Raw genomic sequence first — 21,194 nt, 5'->3', positions numbered from 1 at the left:
ATTATTGTTGTTGTCTTTGTTGGATAGGACAGAGAGAAATGGAGAGAGGAGGGGAAGACAGAGAGGAGGAGAGAAAGATAGACACCTGCAGACCTGCTTCACCGCCTGTGAAGCGACTCCCCTACAGGTGGGGAGTGGGGTTCGAACCGGGATCCTTAAGCCGATCCTTGTGCTTTGCGCCACCTGCGCTTAACCCGCTGCGCTACAGCCCGACTCCCGAAATACATATTATTTATGATCTATTATGTGTGTAAAACAAAATTGCTTTGAATTTCAAGGTTCCCTTTCATGGCAGAGCAAACAACTCTGTGTGGTTAATAATCTCTTTTTGATGTTCTAGTCTCCTTTAACTTATTAGATCGGCCAGATTTTCTCTTAACACTGTCCAGCATCTGGGGAGATGGCTCAAGTGGTAGAGCACTGGACTTCAGGCTTGACGTGCCCAGCTTGACTGCCATCATTGCCCCTATCAGAGTGGTTCTCTGGCTCCCCTCACACATACACACTCATGTAAAGGTCTGTCTCTCATATGTAACAACTTTAAAAAATCTTTATAAAGGGGCCAGGTGGTGGTGCAACTGGTTGAGTGCATGTTACAATGCACAAGGACCTGGGTTTGAGTCCTCAGTCCTTTTCTGCAGGGGAAAGCTTTGCTAGTTGTGAAGTAGTGCTGCAAGTGTCTCTCTGTATCTCTTCCTCTAGATCTTCCCTTTCCTTTTCAATTTTTTTTTTGCCTCAATTTTTTTTTTTTTATTGCTGGGGCTTGGTGCCTGCACTACAAATCCAGTGCTCCTGGAGGCCATTTTTCCCATTTTGTTGCCCTTGTTGTGTTGTCATTATTATTTTTGTTGTTGTTGTCATTGCTGTTGTTGTTGGATAGAACAGAGAGAAATCGAGAGAGGAGGGGAAAGAAAGAGGAGGAGAGACGGAGGCGGGCAGTAGCACAGTGGGTTAAAGCCCACATGGTGAGGATCACAAAGCGTAAGGATCCCGGTTCAAGCCCCCGGCTCCCCACTTGTAGAGGAGTCGCTTCAAAAGCAATGAAGCAGATCTGTAGGTGTCTATCTTTCTCTCCCTCTCTCTGTCTTCCCCTCCTCTCTCCATTTCTCTCTGTCCTATCTAACGAGAACAACAATAATAACCACAACAATGATAAAACAAGGGCAACAAAAGGGGAAAAAATGGTCTCCAGGAGCAGTGGATTCATGGTGCAGGGACCGAGCCCCAGCAATAACCCTAGAGGAAAAAAAAAAAAAGAAAGAAAGAAATTGCTATTTTAGGGGCTGGTATACCTGGTTGAGTGCACATGTTACAGTGCACAAGGACCCTAGTTCAAACCCACAGTCCCCAACTGGAGGGGGAAAGTTTCACAAGTGGTGAAGCAGTGTTGCAGGCATCTGTCTCTCTCGTTCCTTAGCCCCCCCCCCCCGTCTCAATTTCTGGATGTCTTTATACAATAAATAAATAGATAATAAAAAAAGAAATAAAAAATAAATTGATATTTTAATATTATGGATTGAATGCTAACCTCTTCTTTCCTGAAGACAAGTCCTAATTTCCAGTATCTGTAACCTTTATTGGTCCCTCAAGCATTGGAACTAGACAAACAGCAAAGTTCCCATGCAGTCAACTTATAGTGTGATTTGAACTTACATTTCTTCTGTAGCATAAAATGGCTGATCCATTTTAAATCCACTCTGAATAAGTTTATAGAAGTGGGCATCAACTGGAATTCCAGGGTAAGGATTGACACCTGAGAAAGACACAAGACAGGTTATCCCATTCCTTCACTCCTGCTCGGTATATTGTGTCACCCGATTCACACAGGAGCTGAGTGCTCCTGTAGGCCGGACATGCTTGGTGCCAGGACTGTAGCTGGGGACCAGTCACTCTTCCTGTTGTCAGGCAGGTGGTAGGATAGGCAGGGGACACATCTGTAGACCCCAGCAAGCAGAACATGATGTGAGGCCCAGCAAGGCAGCTCACCTGGAAGGGTGCTCATCTGTCGTATACAAAAACAAGGTTTGAGCCTAGCTCCCACTAAATTGGGGTGCAGTGGTATCCTTCATCCTCTATCGATTTATCTATCTGTAAAAGTCTACATGGAGCAGTGAAGACCTAGTGAGCGCGCGCGCACACACACACACATACACCCACATATACACACACATACACACATATACACACACACATACACACATATACACACACACATACACACATACACACATATACACACACACATACACACATACACACACACACACACACACACACACATACACACATACACACTATCACTCGTGAGGGAACGAGAGATAATTCACTTAGTAGAATATACATGTTACCAAATTATGGAACCGGGGTTTGAGCCCCTGGCCACCACATGAATATATTACACAAAGGGGGAAGTTCACAAGTGGTCAAGTGATGCTGTGGTATGCTTCCTCTCTCTCTGTTTCTTTCCCTCTTTTTCACTCTGTCTCTTAAAAAAAAAAAGAGTCCACAAAGAGGTGTGAAACTCCACAAAGTTCCAGTGAAAACCTTGGTGGCAAAACAAAACAACATGAAGTGAACCACTTACAACATCATGACTGGACTTAGGCAGCATTATCCTTAAGTCAGACAGAGAAAGACAAATGTCGTGTGACTTCACTTAAATGCTGTATATAGAGAAACCAAACAAATGAACAAACTAAGAAAGAAAAAAACCACACAGACTTTTAGACTACTGGATGGATTAGTAGTCACCAGAAAGAAGGGGACAGTGACATGGGGAACTTGAGTAGAACAGCTCAGTTGCTTGGTGAAGTACCAAACTGAACTTTAAACAGTGACTTCAGTGCAACAGACAGAGATACTGATTTATAATGATGTGTTCCTAAATCATGGATGTCCCCATATGATGTTGCTTTACTTTTTCTTATAAGAATAATTAATTTCCCCTCAGCTCTAGTTTATGATGGTGCTGGAGACTGAAACTGGAACCTTTGGTGCCTCAGTCTTTTTGCACAAGCACTATGCTAATCTCCCCAGCCTTAAAATCAGTTTTTAAAACCCAGTGCAGCACAGGTTACAACAGAATACTAGGGGTTCTGGGTGTGTCTGAGGGGCCACTGCACCCTCTCTTTCACCATGAAGAGAGGAGGTGGGCAGAGGGAGTGGACTGTGTCATACCCCATGCTGAAAGAAGGCAGCAAACTGCAGAACTCACCCAGGGAGAATATTTCCCAGAGCAATATTCCATATGACCAGACGTCACTCTTGATCGTGTAGACACCTTCAAATAAGCTCTCAGGAGCCATCCACTTCACGGGCAGACGGGCCTATGTGGGGGCCAAGAGGAGAGCTGATGTTGAATTTACCACGTGCAGACACTCTTCTGTTCTCCAGGAGTGAGACGATGCCATGTGCTACTTTCCTAAGGTGGCTCTAACTGTTTACTTGAGAATGTCACATTGCTCAGGTGGAAGATTCTCACTTTCAAATGAACAATCTAACTAAGTAACCTTAACAGCAGAAACAACCCCTATCACTTTAGAAGGCCTCTTAAACAAAGGCACATGCTTAGAACTCAACTGCTAAATTTCAGGGGACAGATTTGCTTTTTAAATTTTTTTATTATCTTTATTTATTTGATAGAGACAGCCAGAAATTGAGAGGAAGGGGGAGAAAGAGAGGGAGAGAGACAGAGAGACACCTGCAGCCTTGCTTCACCACTGGTAAAACCTTTCCCCCTGCAGGTGGGGAGGGGATGGATTTTTCCATTACAGAGTAGCCACTCAGTTGCCCAGAGGTAAGCAGATACTGGTAAATTCATGGTATATTGTGTAAAAGCATTTCTTGGAAGGACTTTAGTGGAAATGCCATCCACAAGGATGTGGTTTGGTGTGTGTGTGTGTGTGTGTGTGTGTGTGTGTGTGTGTGTGCATGTCATCATTTCTAGCTGGCTTCTGTGGCTTTAGTAATTTCCAGTAGCATGAAAGGGGTGGGGCTTGAATGAGTCCGGTCTCAGATTGAAATCAAGGCCAAGGGTTTACTGAGAAGAACTGTTTCTAATAGGTTTTTGGTTTGTTTGTTTGTTTTCACAGTGTATAATCTGTCAAATAAAATCAAAGCTCAAGAAAAAAAGCTCTTAATGCCTGATGTGAAGTGGCAAACCAATTGAATCAAGATTCCTCTGATTAAGTTGGCCAGTTAAGGGGATTCATTATGGTTTCAAATGGAGTTGACTTCCGCATAAGAGACCAATGGCAGGTAGGTTGAGACTGAAAAGCCAAGATCATGATAGTGATGACTGTAGTTCCAAGGACTGGGCCACAGATCTGAAATCAGCTAAAATGATCTTCGGATTCTAGCGGGAATGCAGCAGTCTGCTCTTTGTCACTGACTGGACGTGCCCCCGCAGCAGGTGCTTTCATGTTAGTTTTATTGCTCTATTCCCACGACAACAGTATGGGTAAGTGTCTAGTCTTCATGGGACACACTCTACTAGTGGCTGTGTATAGACCTGGGGGTTGGACTACTTGGGTTCTCCGCCCTGTGTATGGACCCCAGGGGAAGTCATGCATCCATGCTTCTATTTCCTCCCTCAAAGATGGGTACTTAGAGGCCCAAATTAAGTAGACACAGAGTATTAAGCACACAGTTGGCACTCTATCATCAGTGTTTGTTGTTATTATTTCATAAATAGGGACAAAAAAGTGAGAAAAAAACTCCCATCCAGGTGTGGCTTTCTTGGGGAGATGTGGAACTGTACCCCTGTGACAACAATCCTCCAAGTCAACATTTCCTCAGTAACATGATAACACAGTTACATGATGAGAAGCATGATGGCAGAGGACCTAGTGGGGGTTGTATTGTTATGTGGAAAACTGGGAAATTTTTTTTTAATTTTAAAATATTTATTTATTATTTATTCCTTTTTGGTGCCCTTGTTGTTTTATAGTTGTAGTTATGATTGATGTTGTTGTTGTTGGATAGGACAGAGAGAAATGGAGAGAGGAGGGGAAGACAGAGAGGAGGAGAGAAAGACAGACACCTGCAGACCTGCTTCACCGCCTGTGATGTGACTCCCCTGCAGGTGGGGAGCCGGGGGCTCGAACCGGGATCGTTACGCCGGTCCTTGCACTTTGCACCACCTGTGCTTAACCCGCTGCGCTACCTCCCGACTCCTGGAAAACTGGGAAATGTTATGCATGTATTACTACTGTATTTACTGTCGACTATAAAACATTAATCCCCTGGGAGTTGGGCGATAGTGCAGTGGGTTAAGCGCAGGTGATGCAAAGCGCAAGGGACTGGCCTAAGGATCCTGGTTTGAGCCCCTGGCTCCCCACCTGCAGGGGAGTCACTTCACAGGCGGTGAAGCAGGTCTGCAGGTGTCTATCTTTCTGTCCCCCTCTCTGTCTTTCCCCCTCCATTTCTCTCTGTCCTATCCAACAATGATGATATCAATAACAACAACAATAATAACTACTACAACAATTAAGAAAAACAAGGGCAACAAAAGGGAAAATAAATAAATATAAAAAACATTAATCCACTATTAAAGAAAAAATTCATATGTGATTAGTAAAAGCCATATATTTGTTAATACAACAATTATCTCATCTAGTAGTTCTAGTAGTTTTCTTATAAATAGCACATTTTTGTTTGTTTTCTTAGCAAGTAGATCCAGTCATGTTTTAGGTCTCCCTATGATACAGTAATAGATAACAAATTTTCAATAACTAAAATTTAATGTAAATATTATACCTTTTAAACATTATTTTTTTCATTTGGGACCAGGGAGGTACTACGCTTATGTAAAAAGATTTTCATGCCTGAGGCTTGGTCTCTCTCTCTTCTCTCCCCCCTTCCTTCCTTCCTTTTTTCCCCCTCTTCAGGGGGTGGTTAATAGTTTATAGTCAACAGTAAAATACAGTAGTTTGTACATGTCTAACATTTCTCAGTTTTCCCCATAACTATTTAACCTCTTCTAGGTCTTCCTCTGCCATCATGTTCCAGGACCCAAACCCTCCCTCCCTTTCTTTCTTTTTTTCATGAGCCAGTGCTCCACTCTAGTATATTTGTTTTTTGTTTGTTTGGTTTTTGTTTTTTATAAAAAGGTGTTGGATAGTATGCCAGCTCCCCCCGGCTTAAACACCAGTATGTCTGTATGGGATTAGTTTGATCCCACTCAAAGCTGCGGTCTATTTACAGAAATCACTTTTACATTTACATAAAGCACCACCTTCCCTCCAGGGCATTGGCGGTTCAGTGGTAGAATTCTCACCTGCTCCGCCCCTCTCCTTGTCACACCCTGATCTTCCACCAGTCACTTTTCTCTGCACCCTCTCTATGTCACATCCTGTTCACACCCTACTTGGGAAGTATATATAAAGACAACATTGTTCGTTTTAGCTTAGCTCCGCTTAGATTGTGCTGTGTCCTGCATGAATAAAGAGATACTGCGTACAACCCAGCCATGAGTCCCGGGTCGTCTGTCTCTCGTCAATGAAGCTCAGCCCGACAAAAAGGAAACACTGACAAAACCATAGGATAAGAGGGGTACAACTCTACACAATTCCCACCATCAGAACTTCGTATTCCTTCCCCTCCCCTGATAGCTTTCCTATTCTTAATCCCCCTGGGAGTATAGACCCAGGGTCATTATGGGGTACAGAAGGTGGAAGGTCTGGCTTCTGTAATTGCTTCCCCACTAAACATGGGAGTTGACAGGTCAATTCATACTCCCAGCCTGTCTCTCTCTTTCCCTAGTGGGGAAGGGGCTCTGGGAAAAAGGGGCTCCAGGACACATTGGTGGGTTTATCTGTCCAGGGAAGTCTGGTTGGCATCATAGTAGCATCTGGAACCTAGTGGCTGAAAAGAGAGTTAACATATAAAGCCAAACAAGTTGTGACTAATCATGAACCTAAAGGCTGGAATAGATCAGATGAAGAGTTGGGGGGGTCTCTGTTTTATAGATAGCTAGTAGGCCTATTTCAGTTATATTCCAAAGGGCCTGTGGCTATACAAGTTTTTTTTTATTTGTTTGCTTGTTTGTTTGTTTTTTTCCTGAGCCTGAAATCTGATATGCAAGTGGATCCTAGTTATTGTCTGGGGAGATGGTATTACAGCTAGAAAAAGGAACAGAAAGCTGGATCAGGGAAAAGAGTAGCTCCCAAATATGGGAAAGGTGTATAAATATTGTTGACTGTAAACCCCATTGATTTGATGTGATCTGGGGCCCATATTCAGCTTTATAGCCTATGTGACCTCTGCATCCCTATAGATCTGAGCTCACATTCTGTGGTCATGAGTAGAAACGTTCCAAGCTGCCCCAATTTCAGGAACCATCTTCCTCAAGTGTAGCATAGAGTATGTTGTCCAGCCTCCCTTTGGAGGATGGAACATTCTCTACAATTGTTGGTCCACATTGAGGGCAAGGTCCCATGCCTTCCTCTCTTTCTATCTCCCTCTCTCTCCCTCTGTCTCTAGCTCAGACAAAAATGTTCAATAAGTAAATAATTAAACTTTTTAACTCTACACTTAATTATATATTATGGGGATATACAGACAGAAATATGCCCATATATTAAATGCTGTTCCCAAACCTCATAATTGGAACTATAACTCAAGAGTCACTTTATAGCAAGGGGAGCTGGCAGAAATACATGAGATCTCATTTTTTTCCCAGTGCTGCTTGCACTAGAAGTTCTCTAATTGATCTATTCTGACTAGCTCAAGGATAGATGTGGTGCTATTTTGCTCAACTTTTTATTATAAATGGAAGAATAGTCCTTGAAACTGAAAGAAATCAAACTGCTGGTGAGAACATTTTTTGATGCTCCATAAATAAAAAAATGCACAACAGTGCAGAAAGATGTGTACACAACAATGATAAGACCAGAAATTCAGTCTCAAAATATGAAAGAAACAGCAGTCTCACATTGCCCCTGATGACGTAATTGGAATCATTCATTATGTCTCGAGCCAGTCCAAAGTCACAGATCTTCACCACTTTCCCGTGGGTCACTAGAACATTCCTGGCTGCCAGGTCTCTGTGGATACACTATAAAGAAGGAAAGTGGGATGCATATTACCACAGGTGCTATCTTTCTTCAAGTTTCAAATTGTTAAAAGAAGTGACAGATGATGAGAATGTGTTGGGTACACTGTTTTTACTTACAGTGAGTAAAAGGAATTATGGGACATGAACACAATTAGCATAGGGCTGATGCCAGCCTGACATCAAGAGCATAGGCAGTTACTTAAAGCAGTCTGGTGGAAGTCACTCTTTTTTCCTGCTTGCCCTTCACCTGGTTGTCTCTGTCCTCTCCCAGGACCTGATGATGCTGTTTCCCCTGGTACCTGCACGTGTGGTAGCTGAATGCTGGTGAACTAAGTCTAAGGATTCATGGCTCCCCGCCACATGCCTCATTAGCAATTTTCCCTTGACTAATTTCCCACTATGGTTTTTATGTACCTAATAAACCTGTGTTTGTTAAACCCCACAACAAAAGCCTCCCAGGAGTTTTTATTTTTTCTATATGACTGAATATTTTATCACGGTGTCTTACTCTTTCGTTTGCTGTTGATGGCATTGGGTATTGTATGTGGGTGAATGAAACATAAATGAATGAAAGGTGGAAACAGGACCCAGAGAATGGAGAAGGTGGGGAAGAATATGCATCAGAGATGATGAGTAGGGAAATATTAAATTATTTTTCAGTAATTTGTTGTTGTTGAGGCATCATGGCTCTGAGCCAACATTTTTGCAGAGAGAGAGACAGACAGAAGAGAGGGAAAGACAGCACAGCACTGAAGCATCTTGCAGTGCAGTGGGGACCAGGATGGAACATGTGTCAAGGCAGGCACATCACCCAGGTGGACTATTTCTCTGGCTTGACAGTAATTTTTCTTAGTTGTTAAGCCAGGATGGATAATTCAAGAAGAGTAGAGAAGATATCTCTCACTTTTAATATTCATGAAGAAAAAAAAGCCTTGAGATTCTAACTGGATCATATTACTTACACAGACTAAGTTAAAAAGAAATTACTTTGGGAGTTGGGCGGTAGCGCAGTGGGTTAAGCATAAGGATCCCGGTTTAAGCCCCTGGCTCCCCACCTGAAGGGGAGTCACTTTACAAGTGGTGAAGCAGGTCTGCAGGTAGCTTTCTCTCCCTCTCTCTGTCTTCCCCTCCTCTCTCCATTTCTCTCTGTCCTATCAAAAAACAATGACAGCAATAACAACAGCAACGATAAACAACAAGAGCAACAAAAGAAAAAACACAAGGCCTCCGAGAGCAGTGGATCTAGTGCAGGCACCAAATCCCAGCAATAACCCTGGAGGCAAAAAAAAAAAAAAAAAAAAAAAAAAGGAATCTCAGGGCCAGGCCATGGTGTTTTCAGTTGAGAGTGCACATTACCTTGCTCAAGGATTTGGGTTCAAGCCCCTGCTCCACACCTGCACATTTCACAATAGGTGAAGCAGGTTTGCAGGTGTCTATCTTTATCTCTTCCTCTCTATCCCCTCTCCCCTCTCAATTTCTCTCTCCTAGCAAATAAAAATAGAAATTTTTTAATGAACTCTCTTCTATATGAATATACTGGAACTCATTTACTCAAGTGTTTTTTTCTTCTTCTTTAACAAAGGTTCACAGATTTCTTTAGGCTTTTTTACGTTTCTTGTCATGCTTCATTCAAAATCTTTCAGAGCTTTGGTTGTTATTTGTGAACAGAATATTTTTCCTGTTCCTCAGAGCTACTGGTTAATTCCATGGTAGTATATTTTTCAAAATTGAGATATTACTGACATACAATGTTATAGAGATAGTAGTTTTTTGAAGAAAAAATATAGGTGAAATTAGTCTGTCAAAATTCAAGGGAAAAAAAAAAGGAAAGGACGAGGAATGAGAGGATAAAATAATAGACTCAAAGGAAAGAAGAGAATAAAGTCTTATAAATAGAAGGTAAGAAAATGGGGAAAGGCACCCCACAACGACCCTGGGTCCATGCTCCCAGAGGGATAGAGAATGGGAAAGCTATTGGGGAGGGGGTGGGATATGGAGATTGGGTGGTGGGAATTGTGTGGAGTTGTACCCCTCCTACCCTATGGTTTTGTTAATTTATCCTTTCTTAAATAAAAAAATAAATTAAAAACAAAAAAAAATGGGGAAAGAAAGCAGCCAGAGGAATAACTTTATCTATTTATTGTCATGAGATATTTAAAAGGTCAGACATAGTAGGTTGAAATAAACAATATAGAGTTACCCAGGAGGTGGCACAATGGATAGGGTCTTGGACTTGTGGGCATTAAGTTCCAAGTTCAATCCCCAGAATTACATATGCCATAGTGATGCTTTGGTTCTCTCTCCTCCTCCTCTTCCCCTTCCTCCTCTAGTTTCTCTCCTTCTCCCTCTCCCTTCCTCCCTTTCTCTAACTAAACAAATCATTAAAAAAAAAAAAAGAAAAAAAGAATTTATAGAAAGAATTGAAGGGCCAAGAGCTAGCTCACTGGGGAGAGTTCATGCTTTACCTTATGTGCAAGGACCTCTGGGTTTGAGCCCTGGAGCCACATCGGAGCACCGTGGACAAACCAGGAGGCGTTCTATGAGGGTGGAGTTGTACTGAAATGTTTCTGTATCTATCTCTCCCTCTTTCTAACTAAAAAAATGGGCTCATGATGTGACTCAGCAATACTGTGCCTGGATTCATTCCCAGGAACCACATAAAACCAAGCAGAAGCAGGGAAGGACCAACACTTGCGTTTGCAGAGAGAATCTAGAGGCCTTCCCATCTGGACATTTCAGGAGACTTGGTACAACCTGAGAAGGCTCCAGTAACTCTTAATTAATAAGGTATGTCAGGCTCGTACTGTAATTAGCAGAGAGTAGCCTAGGAGACTCTAGTAGGGGAGGGGGATGGGAGTAGGTGGGGGGACTTTAATAGGTACAAATTAAACAAGAAAGGAAGCATATATATATGATATGTATATAATTTCCCCCCTCGTTTTACTTTTTTTGTGAGTTTCTTTTTCAAAAGGAGCTTACCGACTTAAATTCCAGAAACTCCATTCCTTTTGCAACTTGATACGCAAAGCAAAGAAGATCTTCAAAGGTCAGCACATTCAAGTCCTCTTCTTCTTCCAGCCTTTTTTGGTTTTCATATTCGATTTCATCTACAAAGCAGAACTGGTCTTCAGTTTTGCCCAAAACTGAAGCTCCCTTATTAAAATTTTAAGGGGTAAGGTTACTAAAGCCATAGTCAGGTGCTAGGCTAAAGCATGCAAATGAAGTCACTAGGTCATTTTTTTCTGGTAGGCGGGGCTAGGTTAGCTGCCTTAAACTGAGAAACGTGCCACCTATGAGAAGCCACCTGCAAAGCTTTTGTGAGAGGAGCAAACCCAGCTGCTACAGTGGAGGCCTCCAGATTAGTCAGTTCCAGTTGCATTTCATTGCACTGGGCAGCTTTGTCTCAGTGACTATAAACTAGTGTTAACCTACCACACTTTCTAAGTCAAACTGTGTACTTCCATTCCAAAACGTTCCTCCGTGTAAGCCTGCTACTAGTTCTTTTTTTTTTTTTTAATATTTTTTTATTTATTCCCTTTTATTGCCCTTGTTTTATTGTTGTTGTTATTGATGTCGTTGTTGTTGGATAGGACAGAGAGAAATGGGGAGAGGAGGAGAAGACAGAGAGGGGGAGAGAAAGATTGACACCTACAGACCTGCTTCACCACCTGTGAAGCAACTCCCCTTCAGGTGGGGAGCCGGGGTCTCAAACCTTGCACTTGGCGCCACGTGCACTTAATCCACTGTGCTACCGCCCGACTCCCACCTGCCACTAGTTCTATGAGCAAAGTATTATTAGGTTCATTTTACAAATGAGAAAATTCTGACTTAGATGTAACTTGTCCAAAGTCACCAATCCAGAGAGTGAAGGAATCAGAAGTCAACCCATTTGCTGTTTCACTCTGGAGTCTCTCAGATCTTTTCTATTTATCAGGTAATAAGATAATTATTTTACCTTTACAATACCAAAATATCCTGACCAAATAAAGTTCTCCTGAGTTTTCATTAGTTGAATATTGACATAAAGCCCATGGTATATACAGCAGTATTTTTTTAAACTAGCTTTAAGGCTTTTAATATTTAAATGTGAATTATGCAAACATAACTAACATAAAAGATGCACCCCAATACATGGTGGAATAAATAACATCAGGAAAAAATTCATTAAAACACAAGCAGAGACCAACTATCTCATGCAACTGACACTGGCTTATCACCAGAGGACCAACCCAAACTTCACATTCTTTGAAGACAGTCCAAGGATAGTTTTGGCAGTTTGTTTCCATTGGAAAAAAACCTATTCATTTCTTCATACTAGCTTGGCTTGCAAATGGCTTTCAAAAAAATCATTACATATACTTTTCAAAAATCACTACAATATCAATTCAATGGATTAATAAAGTAATACTGGCTTAGATAAAAGCAATTAACAGATGGGGCTGGGGAGACAGCATAATGTTTATACAAAAGGACTTTCATATCTGTGGCTCTAAGGTTCTATGTTCAGTCCCCAGTTTCACCACAAGTCAGAGCAGAGCAGTGCTCTGACCTCTCTCTCACTCTGTATCTCTATCAAGAAAACAAACATATATTAAAAGGGCAGGGGAGATAGCATAATAGTTATACAAAGGGACTCTCATGCCTGAGGCTCAAAGTCCCAGGTTCAGTCCCCAGCAACATTATAAGCCAGAGCTGGAGCTGGGCCGTAGTGCAGCAGGTTAAATTCAGGTGGCACAAAGTGCAAGGACCTGCGTAAGGATCCCAGTTTGAGCCCCCGGCTCCCCACCTGCAGGGGGTTCGCTTTACAGGTGATGAAAGCAGGTCTGCAGGTGTCTATCCTTCTCTCCCCCCTCTCTGTCTTCCCCTCCTCTCTTGATTTCTCTCTGGCCTATTAACAACAACGACAGCAGTAACAACAACAACGATAATAAACAACAAGGTCAACAAAAGGGAAAATATATATGTATGTAGTTAACAAAATAGCTGTATTAAACTCTTGTACTCATTTCCATATTAGAGTGCTACTTTAGATACGAATATTATGTCGGGAGTTGGTCGGTAGCGCAGCAGGTTAAGCGCACGTGGCGCAAAGCCCAAGGACCCGAGTAAGGATCCTGGTTCAAGCCCCCGGCTCCCCACCTGCAGGGGAGTCGCTTCACAGGTGGTGAAGCAGGTCTACAGGTGTCTGTCTTTCTCTCCCCCTCTGTCTTCCCCTCCTCTTTCCATTTCTCTGTCCTATCCAACAACACACATCAATAACATCAATAACAACAACAATAATAACTACAACAATAAAAAACAAAAGGGAAAATAAATAAATAAATATAAAAATAGATAATATTATGTCACACATTATAAAGATTAAGACAATTATGTCAAATAGTTGTTACAGATAAGAATGTTACCTTCAGATTGAAATGAATTCCCACTGAACCCTGAGATGTGTTCCCAGTCCTGTTGTATTTGAACTTCTCTTGGACAAGGCATGCTATTAAAAAATACATAGTTCATGATTTACAATCTTTTTCTGAAGTAGATGTTTCATTCAAAATATAATTCACCAAAGAAGTTGGTAATAATTTTAAAAAGAGTTTCCATTGACATCATTGCATTCATTTTCTATGGACTTAAAAGCCATTTAAGTGTGGTCGTCAGGCCAAGAAAGATAGGGGTGAATCCTACTGTCTCTATGGGATCCTGTGTTCATCAATCCCTCCTTTAACTTGATGAAGTGTATCAAAGTCACATTTTATAAAGGAGAAATCAGGCTTAGTGACATAAAAAAAGGGGTTTATTGAAATCCAGTAAAGGGTGCAATTATCCACTTGTATCTTGTTCTTCTACTCTGCTTTCCCTAAAGAAGCACATAATTCTGGCCTTCCATTGAAACCTATATGTGTCAAGCCACACAGTGGCGCACCTGGTTAAGCATACACATTACAGTATGCAAGGACACAGGTTCAAGCCCCTGGTCCCCACTTGCAGGGGGAAAGCTTCACAAGTAGTGAAGTAGGGCTGCAGGTGTCTGTCTCTTCCCTCTCTCTCTCTCTCCCTAGAATAACAACCCCCTCCATTCATACATGTTAAAACAAGTAATCCCTGAAGGACAGGGAATCATTCAGTTCTCCAAAGATGACAGATTATTTAATGGAAAGTAGAGTGTTATATAACTGGTTTATTCTGTCCCGTCACATTATGTAAATACACCTGAAATTTTGCACAATTATGAGCATACTTTTATGCAATGCTCCCAGAATCTGAGCTGCCCCCAAGAATATGGTGAGGACTTTGGCAAAGGATCCCATTCTTCCTATTGATACCTGTAAGTAACTAAGAGGCCTAGAAAGCATAACTAATGGGTCTTTCTCCAAACAGAAGGTATGTCTAGGACACACTGTGGGCACAGATGGACAGACTGGTTCAGCTATCCTATCTGTTTTACTGAAAAGGGGAAAACCTCACCATTCCAAGTTGGTAGAAGAGCTATAGCAAGATTCATGATCTTTCTACATTTTAAAAACCACTGGCCTAATAAAGTCATGGGCCCTTTGGAATATACCTAAAATAGACCTACTAGCTATTTCCAAAATAGAGACCCCAAATCTTCATCTGCAATATTACAGCCTTTAGGTTCATGATTAATCAACAAGTTGTTTGGCTTTATATGTTAACTCTTTTCAGCCACCATGTTCCAGATGCTACCATGATGCCAACCGGACTCCCCTGAACAGATGACCCCACCAATGTGTCCTAGAGCTCCACTTCCTCAGAGCTCTGCCCCACTAGGGAAAGAGAGAGATAGGCTGGGAGTATGGATCGACCTGTCAACGCCCATGTTCAGTGGGGAAGCAATTACAGAAGCCAGACCTTCCACCTTCCATATCCCACAATGACCCTGGGTCCATGCTCCCATAGGGTTAAAGAACAGGAAAGCTCTCAGGGGAGGGGATGGGATATGGAGCTCTGGTGGTGGAAACTGTACCCCTCTTATCCTATGGTCTTGCCAGTGTTTCCATTTTTGTTTTAATTATCTTTATTTATTGGATAGAGACAACCAGAAATCAAGAGGGAAGGGGGTGATAGAGAGGGAGAGAGACAGAGAGACACCTGCAGTCCTGCTTCATCACTCATGAAGCTTTTCCCCTGCAGGTGGGGACCAGGGGCTCGAACCTGGGTCCTTGTGCATTGTAATACATGCGCACAACCAGGGGCGCCACCACCCGGCCCCCAGTGTTTCCATTTTATAAATAAATAAATAAATAAATAAATAAACAAACAAACCACTGTCCAATGCTGGACTATGGCCTTTAGATATTCGTGAGAGGGAGACACACACACACACACACACACACACGTGGGTGTTTAACCATCATGCTTCACATTCTATGATGCATGATCATGAAACCTCGGCCTAGTCTCTTACCTGGAATTAGGATGTGATTGGGAAGTAGGATAAAAACTGAAATTGTGTTCCTTGAAAATCTCTGTCCATGTCCTGTGAAATTTTTCCCTTTTACTTCTGAGATAATTGAGAAGATCACCATAGCAGCAATATTCAAAAATCAAGTAAACTGGTCCTGAAATGATGACAGTTTTAATTGCAGGTATACAAATACTGTATAACTTTTTCAGATGTCTGTATAGGACACAAACTACTCTATGAGAGACTGTCCCACTGATTTTTCCACAGGTAATCAGGACACACATTGGGGGGTTAGACAGCAGTAGTTTGGGGTTTGTGTATGCGTCTCTGTCTGTCTTGAGTACACTGCCTGTCCTTACTCTCTTAGCATCACACTGACTATCTTGCTACACAGAAAGGGATATGGAGCTCTCTGGTGGTGGAAACTCTCTCTGCCTGAAGCTCTCTTTTTAGATCTTAAACTCAGTCTTGGTTCTTAATTCAAACCCTTCTTGCCTCTTACTGCATCTCCACCAATAACCCCTGACCACATGGATTCTCCAGTTTTAAATAGGGAATAATATGCCAGCTACAAAGAGAATACTTGCTAAATATATTTATATGTGTGATTTCCTTAAGGAGGGAGAAATATTCCCCCAATCTCCTCTTAGATCCATTTTTTCTTTTCCCTCATATTAACTCTAGTCCCAGACTGGCTAATCCAGAAAGAATAGTCCTTGATGTCTGGGGAGTTAGTGTAATGGTTTTGCAAAAAGACTATTATGCTTGAGGCTCCAAGGTCCCAGATTCAATTCATCATGCCACCACCATAAGCCAGAGTTGAGCAATGCTCTAGAAATAAATAAATAAATATTTACTTATTTTTTCAGAAAAGACATGACATATTTTTCTATGCAAAAACATGTTCTAACTTTTATGACAACCCTGTATATATATAATGACCCTTGGGCATATTATTTGGGCACTTCTGTTCAATGAACTTCAACTTATGCTCCATAGCATTCTTGCTTGTGCCTCTTTTGAAAGAGCCCCACTGAAGTAGTGATTAGTTTCTATAGCCACTCACTGACTGTACAATCTAAGTAAAGGTCCACAAAGTGCACTTGCTGGAAAGTTGGGCGGTAGCGCAGCAGGTTATGTGCACATGGCGCAAAGCGCAAGGACTGGTGTTAAGGATCCTAGTTCAAGCCCCCGGCTCCCCACCTGCAGGGGAGTCACTTCACAGGCAGTGAAGCAGGTCTGCAGGTGTCTATCTTTCTCTCCCCCTCTGTCTTCCCCCCCTCTCCATTTCTCTTTGTCCTAACAACAACATCAACAACAACAACAATAACTACAACAATAATAAAAAACAACAAGGGCAACAAAAAGGGAAAATAAATAAAATAAAATGCACTTGCAGTGATGCTGTTGGTTTTAAATAGGCTAAAATCCTATAACATAGCTCAATCAAAACAGATATTCTTAGACAGGGAGATACCTCAGAGGCAGGACACAGGATGCAGCTTCAGTATCTGGCACTTCCTGTGCCAATGTTGAACGAATGTTCTGGTCTCCCCTCACCCCTTGTAAAAATAAATTAGAAAACTTTTTTTTGAGTTCTTTTCTTTTCTTTTGCTTTTTCCCTCCAGGTTTTATTATTATTATTTTCTATTTCTGGGGCTCGGTGCCTGCACTACAAATCCACTGCTCCTGGAGGCTATTTTTTCCCTTTTGTTGCCCTTGTTGTTTTATTATTGTTGTTAGATAGGACAGAGAGAAATTGAGAGAGGACAAGAAGACAGAGGGAGGAGAGAAAGATAGACATCTGCAGACCTGCTTCACTGCCTATGAAGTGACCCACCCTGCAGGTGGGGAGCTGGGGCCTTGAACCGAGATCATTAATGCCGGTCCTTGCACTTTGCGCCATTTGCGTTTAACCCACTGTGCTACCACTTGCCCCCCCCCTTTTTAATGAGACACACTCTGCACTGATCCATTTGATTGGAGGGCACAATATCTAATTCTACTTGGGTTTAAGGACTTATACGATGACTAAGAGGAAAAAATATAAACAAAATCTTCTTTATCTTCAGGCTAAACAAAGTTTAGGGCTGAGAGGTAGCTCACCCAGTCAAGAAAATAGCTTCCATACATGAGGCCTCGGGTTCAAGACATAGTACCATATGGGAGTACCAAGAGTAGTACTTAATAGAGTACTGAGGACTGGGTTTCTCTTTATCTCTGTCCTCTTTCTGTCTTTTCCTCTCCTCTCTCTTATTTGTTTATTTATTTATTTATTTTTTAACTAGGGCACAGTTCTGTCTTATGGTGGTGTGGAGGACTGAACTTGAGGATTCAGAGCCTCAGACATAAAATCTTTTTGTATAACCACTATGCTACCCCCCTTCTCTCTGTTGCTATGAATTAAAGAATGAAAAGATAGGATCAGAGAGGCTGCTGGACAGTGGTATTGTGCATATGTGAGACCTCTGTTTCACTGATTTTCTTGTTTTAAATGTATGTATTTTATTTTAATGAGAGAAAGATACAGAGAAGATACAGAGAGTGAGACCAGAGCACTACTCAGCTCTGGCTGATGATGGTGCTGGGGATCGAAATTGGGACTTCTGAGCCTCAGGTATAAAAGTCCTTTGCAGATCTATTATGCTATCTCCCTGCCCCCAATAATTTTCTTATTATTGGTGAAGCATTGGTTTACACCTTGTAGTCAGTTTTAGGGGTATACTTCATACTTCTTCAAATGTCTGATACCACAAATGCCTACCATCAAAGTGCTAGTCACCACTTAGCATCATTCTGTCATGTCCCGTAACAATTCTTCTCACCTCCAAATTGTTTCTGCTAGGTGTTTGTAGTGGGGCTGGATTACCTGACAATGTGCACGCTCCCAGAAGATTCACAATGTTCTCATGGCTTCCCAGGTGAGTCATCATTTTGAGTTCAGACATGAGGGCCTCCCTTTCAGAACTGTCTGCTTTTTCTGCCAATAGAAGAACATAAAAATGCAAAGCTAAAATAAAAATGGGGATTTCAGATTGACTAGTAAACTGAGTATCCCACCAGAATGCCCTCTATATCTTGAGTATTAAAGCAAAATTCCAGGGGCCAGAAAGATGACTCACTGGGCTGGGTGCATGCATCCCCATGAGCACAGCCTGGCTTTGAACCCTGGCACCACCTGGGAGAACCTCAGTGGCATCAGGAGAAGCCCTAGTGCTGTGGTCCCGTCCCTTTCTCTCGATCTGTCTCTTTATCTGAGTGAAAAAGTCAGCCCTGGAGATGACAGGGTGGAAAAGATTTAGTGAATAGGCAATGAAGTCAGCTTGTAGTAAGAACTCAAGTAACTTGAGGACTGGAAAGTTTGCTGGAGGTCACAGAAGCCAGCTGGGTGTGCTCTTGCTGCTATGGTGGTGAAAAGGGTTTGGGGGTTGGGTAACAGCTGCCAGAGGGGAGTGGCTGGGGCAAGTGGGAAGTGAGAATGGACAGGGTTCCACGAAGGGGCCCTGCCAAAATGTTATCAACAGCATCTGCCCACAACAACAGTCTCCCCAAATAGTGACATTGAAAAAACTACACAAAAAGAGAAGAGGTGGGGTTGTGTATTTCTGATTTGTAATTTCTTTTTGCAGCAGTGGGGAATGAACCCAGGGTCTCATGTATGCACTATGCCACTGTTGAGGAGCCTCCCCAGGGCCAATTTTGTCATTACTTTAGGGAGAGGAGAGAGAGAGAGAGAGAGAGAGAGAGGGAGGGAGGAAGAGAGAAGGGGAGGGGAGGGGATGAGAGGAGAGGGGAGAGGAGGAGAAGGGGAGGGGAGGGGATGAGAGGAGAGGGGAGGGGAGGGGAGGGGAGGGGAGGGGAGGGAAGGAGAGGAGAGGAGAGGAGGGAGAGGGGATGGGGAAGGTAGAGAAGGGGAGGGGTACCATGGCACTGCTCCATCATCCATGAAGTTTCCCCATTGCAGTGGGGTTCCCACATCTTGCTCGGGCTCACACCCAGGCCCTCATACCTGGGAGATCTGAACTCTCCTGGAGAAGCTAGTTCCTAACCAAGTATATTTTTCATTCACGACTTGGTTGATACTAGATCCAACTCACTCCCTTTTTACCTCAAGGCATGGAAATCAAGTCACCAGAAAGGTGATAGACAAGAGATGGGGAGGCAGAAGACTGCTCCTCATCTCTGTGCCTCTCTATGGGGATCACCCCACTTTACCATCCATACCTTTCAGCATTTTCACGGCAACCTGAATTGAGACTCCGGTTTTACTAATCCCATATGCTGTTGCATTCATCACTTTGCCAAAAGCACCTGATCCCAGCACCTTGCCTGCCAGACACAATGGGATTGAGCAGGTTAAAGATTTGCCAGCACAAAGGAAACACTGAGAGAACACTCCATGCCTCCGATTCTTACCGAATTCGAGATTTTCTCTTGGAAACTCCCATTTGAGGTCGTACTCATATTCTCTGAAATCGATGTAGAAGTACTCATTATCCAAAGAGCCAGTCACCTGGACCATCTGCAGCTGGCTTTCATACCTAAATTGCTTTAGAGATTAAATAGTGAGCCAACTAACAATGGGCAGGCCTACAGAAATATGAAACAATGGCAAATTTTCACCTGGGTTATTACCTTTTTGTATTTGTGGCAAATCAACAGGGCTAAAACGACAATGAAGGGCAGACACAGGCCAATTGTTGCATAGAATGAGATGTTGTCCTGGATAAAAGGGAAGGGGCCTGAGAGAAAGAGAGAGAGAGAGAGAGAGAGAGAGAGAGAGAGAGAGAGAGGTTATGTTATCTAGCACTAAGGATTCCTATAGAGCATTCACTGGAAATCTCTTATCTCTTACATCCTGTTGGGGTGGCCACTATTTATGGCTCTTTATTTTAAGCACTCTCCAAATCCTCCACTTCCCACAGAAAAATAAGACATTTGTGTACCTACAATGAAGCTACTGTCTGAATATGGAGCAGTGAACTTTGCAATGCTGTGGGCTCTGAGCTCTAAAAGCAGGTAATCAAGATTCAGAACTGCTTCACTTGGAAGACTTTTTTTTTTTTTTTTTGACACCTGCAGACCTGCTTCACTGCCTGTGAAGCGACTCCCCTGCAGGTGGGGAGCCGGTGGAAAGACTCTTTAAAAAAAGCGAATTGAGAAGGTTAAGCACACATGGAGCAAGCGCAAGGAGCCCCCAGCTCCCCACCTGCAGGGGAGTCACAGGAGGTGAAACAGGTCTGCAGGTGTCTACCTTTCTCTTGCCCTCTCTATCTTCCCATCCTCTCTCCATTTCTCTGTCCTATCTAAGAATGATGATATCAACAACAATAATAACTACAACAACAATAAAAAAACAAGGGCAACAAAAGGGAGGGGAAGCAAAAAAAAAAAGCAAATTGAATTATAAACAGGCTTAAGGAATAAAAGGGAATTAGCAGAGAAAAAATAATAGAGAGTCCAAAATACAAAATCTGCTTCTCAGGAGTTCCATCTTTCTTCAGGAGATACTCGTCAAACTGGGCATGTATGGCGCTGACTCTGTCACTGACTCAGGAGTCAGTCTCAAGGCAAAGTCACTGCACTCCTGAGCTAGAAAACAGCATGTGTCCAGTGGGGATTCCTGTCTGACTCAAAAAGTCTTTCATGACATAGTCTGAACTTAGGCTCTCATCAAATTCCCCAAATAAATGCCAATGGGGGAGGGGTGGTAGG

At 42.5% G+C, this 21,194-nt stretch overlaps 1 protein-coding gene across 2 annotated transcripts in view; it reads right to left on the bottom strand.

The window, feature by feature from the left end:
* FLT3 (fms related receptor tyrosine kinase 3) overlaps window positions 1-21,194 on the bottom strand; it is a 114,806-nt gene that overhangs the window by 3,826 nt on the left and 89,786 nt on the right. For both annotated transcript variants that reach the window (XM_007522389.3, XM_060191689.1), the window contains 10 exons: window positions 20,115-20,221; window positions 19,896-20,028; window positions 19,704-19,808; window positions 18,349-18,459; window positions 15,480-15,633; window positions 13,462-13,544; window positions 11,036-11,163; window positions 7,934-8,056; window positions 3,215-3,326; window positions 1,654-1,753 (listed from right to left, as the gene is read on the bottom strand). In XM_007522389.3, coding sequence (XP_007522451.1) covers window positions 1,654-1,753; window positions 3,215-3,326; window positions 7,934-8,056; window positions 11,036-11,163; window positions 13,462-13,544; window positions 15,480-15,633; window positions 18,349-18,459; window positions 19,704-19,808; window positions 19,896-20,028; window positions 20,115-20,221 — 1,156 coding nt within the window. The remainder of the gene's footprint in view (window positions 1-1,653; window positions 1,754-3,214; window positions 3,327-7,933; window positions 8,057-11,035; window positions 11,164-13,461; window positions 13,545-15,479; window positions 15,634-18,348; window positions 18,460-19,703; window positions 19,809-19,895; window positions 20,029-20,114; window positions 20,222-21,194) is intronic.

The sequence above is a fragment of the Erinaceus europaeus genome, chromosome 5 (genome assembly GCF_950295315.1).
Source record: "Erinaceus europaeus chromosome 5, mEriEur2.1, whole genome shotgun sequence".
In the NCBI taxonomy this organism is placed as follows: Eukaryota; Metazoa; Chordata; class Mammalia; order Eulipotyphla; family Erinaceidae; genus Erinaceus; species Erinaceus europaeus.
Note: the sequence above shows the minus strand (reverse complement) of the source record. Positions and strands in the feature narration are given on the sequence as shown.